Source organism: Cryptotermes secundus, unplaced genomic scaffold (genome assembly GCF_002891405.2).
Source record: "Cryptotermes secundus unplaced genomic scaffold, Csec_1.0 scaffold4685, whole genome shotgun sequence".
Classification (NCBI taxonomy): Eukaryota; Metazoa; Arthropoda; class Insecta; order Blattodea; family Kalotermitidae; genus Cryptotermes; species Cryptotermes secundus.
The window spans coordinates 8,721-12,418 of record NW_019718689.1 but is presented as its reverse complement, the minus strand read 5'-3'; the positions used below and the strand labels follow the sequence as shown (position 1 = coordinate 12,418).

General features: G+C 42.7%; 1 protein-coding gene across 1 annotated transcript; it reads left to right on the top strand.

Moving 5' to 3' along the window:
- Positions 1-1,231: 1,231 nt before the first annotated feature.
- LOC117282297 lies at positions 1,232-3,285 on the top strand (the record flags this gene model as incomplete). Its single annotated transcript, XM_033751392.1, is given in 2 exon segments — positions 1,232-1,677; positions 2,961-3,285. Coding segments are annotated over 2 exon segments (543 nt in total), but the record flags the coding sequence as incomplete, so codon positions are not given.
- Between the last annotated feature and the right edge of the window lie 413 nt (positions 3,286-3,698).

Genomic DNA, 3,698 nt, shown 5'->3' with positions numbered 1-3,698 from the left:
TTGTTCTAAAGCAAAGTTCAAAAGGAGTGGCGATAAAGCATCTCCTCCTTTTAGACCATTCTGGATAGAAAATTTATCAGACAAATGTTTACCTATACGGACTTTACTATAAGTTTCGTTTAAACACATTTTAATCAGCCTGACTAATTTCGTGGGTATCCAAACTACATCAGAATATTGTATACAGTACTTCCACCCTAACACAATCATAGGCTTTCTTGAAGTTCCCTCTTTTTGTTCCTGAAATGCCAGCTGGTTTCACGTCTTATATTGTTCAGATTATCCCCATTTATTTCGCTTGGATCCGGTAGCCATTGCAATTTGGCTTGTTTTGTTTCGTCTAATAATTCTGAGCATCCTTCATCGAACCATGGCTTATGCTTCTTCGGTTCATAATAACCTAGACTCTCTTTGGCAGACATTTTTATATTCTCTAATAGTTTCCCAAGCTTTATTAACATCCACCTCAGTGTCCAAGTTTTCCAAAGCTGCAAACCTATTTGAGATTTCAACACGATACTGCTCTTTACCCTCTACCTAATTTAATTTATTGAGCTTGAACCTCTCCATATGAACCCTGTGTGCTGTTTGTTTGCTCACTGCCAGTCTTTCCCTAACCTTTGCCGCCACCAGGTAGTGGTCAGTATCACAATCTGCTGCCCTCAGTGATCGGACATCAAGTATACTTGAGTGGCGTCTCCTATCTATCAAAATATGGTCTACTTGATTGTGCTTCATCCCATCAGTAATGTTTATTTATGAATATTTATGAATGCTACGATGTAGGAACATTGTACTTTTGAAATACAGTTTGTATTAATGACAATAAAGAATAGATTAAGTTATGGAAACGCCATGATTCAGCTGAGAATTCCTTTATTTTACCGTGGATGGGAGGGGGGAGGGAGCCAGAAAATCTGTTTTCAAATTTAGACTCCAACTTCCAAAAAGTGGTAGTTATCTTGAGATGAGTCACTTCCTTTGCACAATGATGACTTTATAAAATAATTTCAATCGGTTGTATTATTTATAAAGATGGAGTTACCAGTTTTATGTGAGATGAAGATAACGACCTACCAGACTACACGATGTCTTCACCAGAGTACCACAATATAAATTATCTGTTGGGTACTTTCCAATAAGTGAATGTATGTACACTGTATATTTCATCATGTCGCTGACGTCTGCATGTATAGTTCAATCTTGCAGACATCGCATAAGCAGTTAAGAAAATCTCAAATGTGATCACATTGATTTCCTAGAATGCTTCCCCTCATGGCACTGATAAAAATACTTCAAGCGAGAACAACAATGTTGAAAGCGAATCATTGGATATAGATAGCACTTATCACTGCAGTCACGTGGTGTGCCTATATACCTATCAGTTTGTCCGGGAAACCACCAGGTTCACATCTTGCAACAACTTCGCTTGCGACGTTGCCGTTATTTTTGTTTAGTTATGTATCGTACAGCATTCGATGAGTATGGCGAATTATTTCTTAAACAGGGTAGGGAACATTTCATTAAGAAATGTGCTATTTTGTGTGTCATAAAGTTAAAATTTCGCAGTTCTGGCCGCAAAAAAGTCATCCGTTTTAAAAATTTTGGACGCAAAGGAAAACACGCAGAAGAAATAGCGATTCGTCGAATAGAAAATGAAGAAAACGGAGGAGAATGGTAAGAAACTGATACAGAGCTGTGACATCCAAACACAAGGCTATACTGAACCTATTATTAGGAAAACAAAGCGGTCGACTTCACATAAAAGCTGTATTTAATGTCCTTTTCTGTACCCGCATTTCACTTGCCCGAACCGCCACTGTGCATTTCTACTCTGAAATATTTTGCTTGGCTCACGAAACACAATTTAATAACTGCTGGAGAGATTTTCGAAATTAACTTCCACACTTACAGCTACTGGCTGGAAGACGGAGGAGTCGGGGTTCGATTCCCGGCGAAGTTCAGAGATTTTCTCTCCTTCACCGCTTCCATACCGGCCCTGGAGCTCGCTCAAGACTCCCATCCAATGAGAAGTGGGCGCTTTTCCCCAGGAGTAAAGCGGCCGGGCCGTCAAACTAATCACTGACCTCCATCTAGTACAAAGTTTAAGTATTTTAATTTTAATATTACCCTTCCACCTAAGTTTACGTCTACCAAGCGGTCTCTTTCCTCTTTTCCCCGCATATAATAGTGAACTTCACAGAGGATATGATGACATAGATAAGGCCACACGTACAGAAGGTCCGGGTTTCGAGCCCGATCGCATCAGAAGTGACTTGTGAGACCTTGAGTTTCTCTCCCCCCCTTCTAATAAGAGACCGTGTAATCTGATAGACAGGCTCGAAACTATACGAGGCCACATCCCGGAATATCGCTATATCAAAATGGCCTTCTTCGTATCCCCAAGCTCTTGATAGTTATAACTTTCAGAATAGAGCCTATTAGCCCTATACCTTAATCCAACGCAACGTTAAGCTGTGATATGTCAATTTTGATGATAGGCACAGTATTTAGCGATGCGGTGTGAACTGCAGAGGTAAGACGCGCCGTATTACATGGTAAAATAGATAGAAGAACATATGGGAGAATGTAGAAGGAAGTGGCCGTGATCTATTTGAAGGTACCAATTATCCCGGAAGCTTAAGTTGTCAATCCACACACTAATCTTATCTTCATGTGCATTGTTACCTCACCGGGGGGTGGAGGGTGGAAAAATGAGTTATTACGAGATAGGAGTTCAAATGTATAAAAAATTTGTTCCTAACTGCGCAGCCGGGAGGTGGAGTCGAACAGTATGAGAATTTGTGAATCAGAAAAGATGTGGAACAGGCGGCTGTGGCCTATTTTAACACCCTATCCAACAACTTCCTTGGAAGGAGTGAGGACACGAAAAGGCTCGGTCAAGGCAGCCGGTCTCCTTGCCGACCATAACAAAGACCCCCATTTTCACTGTTTTCCAGGACTGCAACTCGAGTGGAGATGTACATCTCATTTTCCCCATGTAACAACTGCTGCGAACGGATCGCGGACTTCATAGCGAAGCATCCAGGATGTTGTGTTCGAATCGCCTTCTCCTGTTTGTATCGATATACCGAAGAGATTCACTGTGAGGCCCTACGAAAACTGAAGTTGAACCAGGAAATCACTCGGTTGGATGTGTTCAAAGCCGCAGACTGGCGTCTGTTGAGGTTTCGTGGGCATCTCCACCTGTCACCGTACGCGCGGGAGAACATGAACAGATGGGATGGCATCTGGCGAGATCGGCTTACAGCGATCCTGAACCCGGTAAGTCTGGTTTCTCTTGTCTCAGATCTGAGGTTTCCACGGCGCTGAAGACTCATATTGTGGCCTTTGCAGGCTGTGATCCCTCTGGTCTGAAGAGGGAAAAATATTTCTTTTCTGTACCTGGTTCCCCCCCCCAATTTCGTGAGGTGGAGTGAGACTGAGTCCACTTGGTACGTCTGCCACTAACTGGTCTCTTGTACCAGCACCCGGATGATAGAAAAGTATGGAGTATTTGGTGGAATGGGGGACACGTGGTAGCGTAGTTGGTTGAGGCACGATGCTACAAGACAGAAGGTCGATTCCCGATGAGGTCATTGGATTTTTCAATTGCCCTAATCCTTCCAGCCGCACTGTGGCCCTGAGGTCGACTCAGCCTCTAACAGAAATTAATCTTCCTGGGGGTAAAGAGCGGC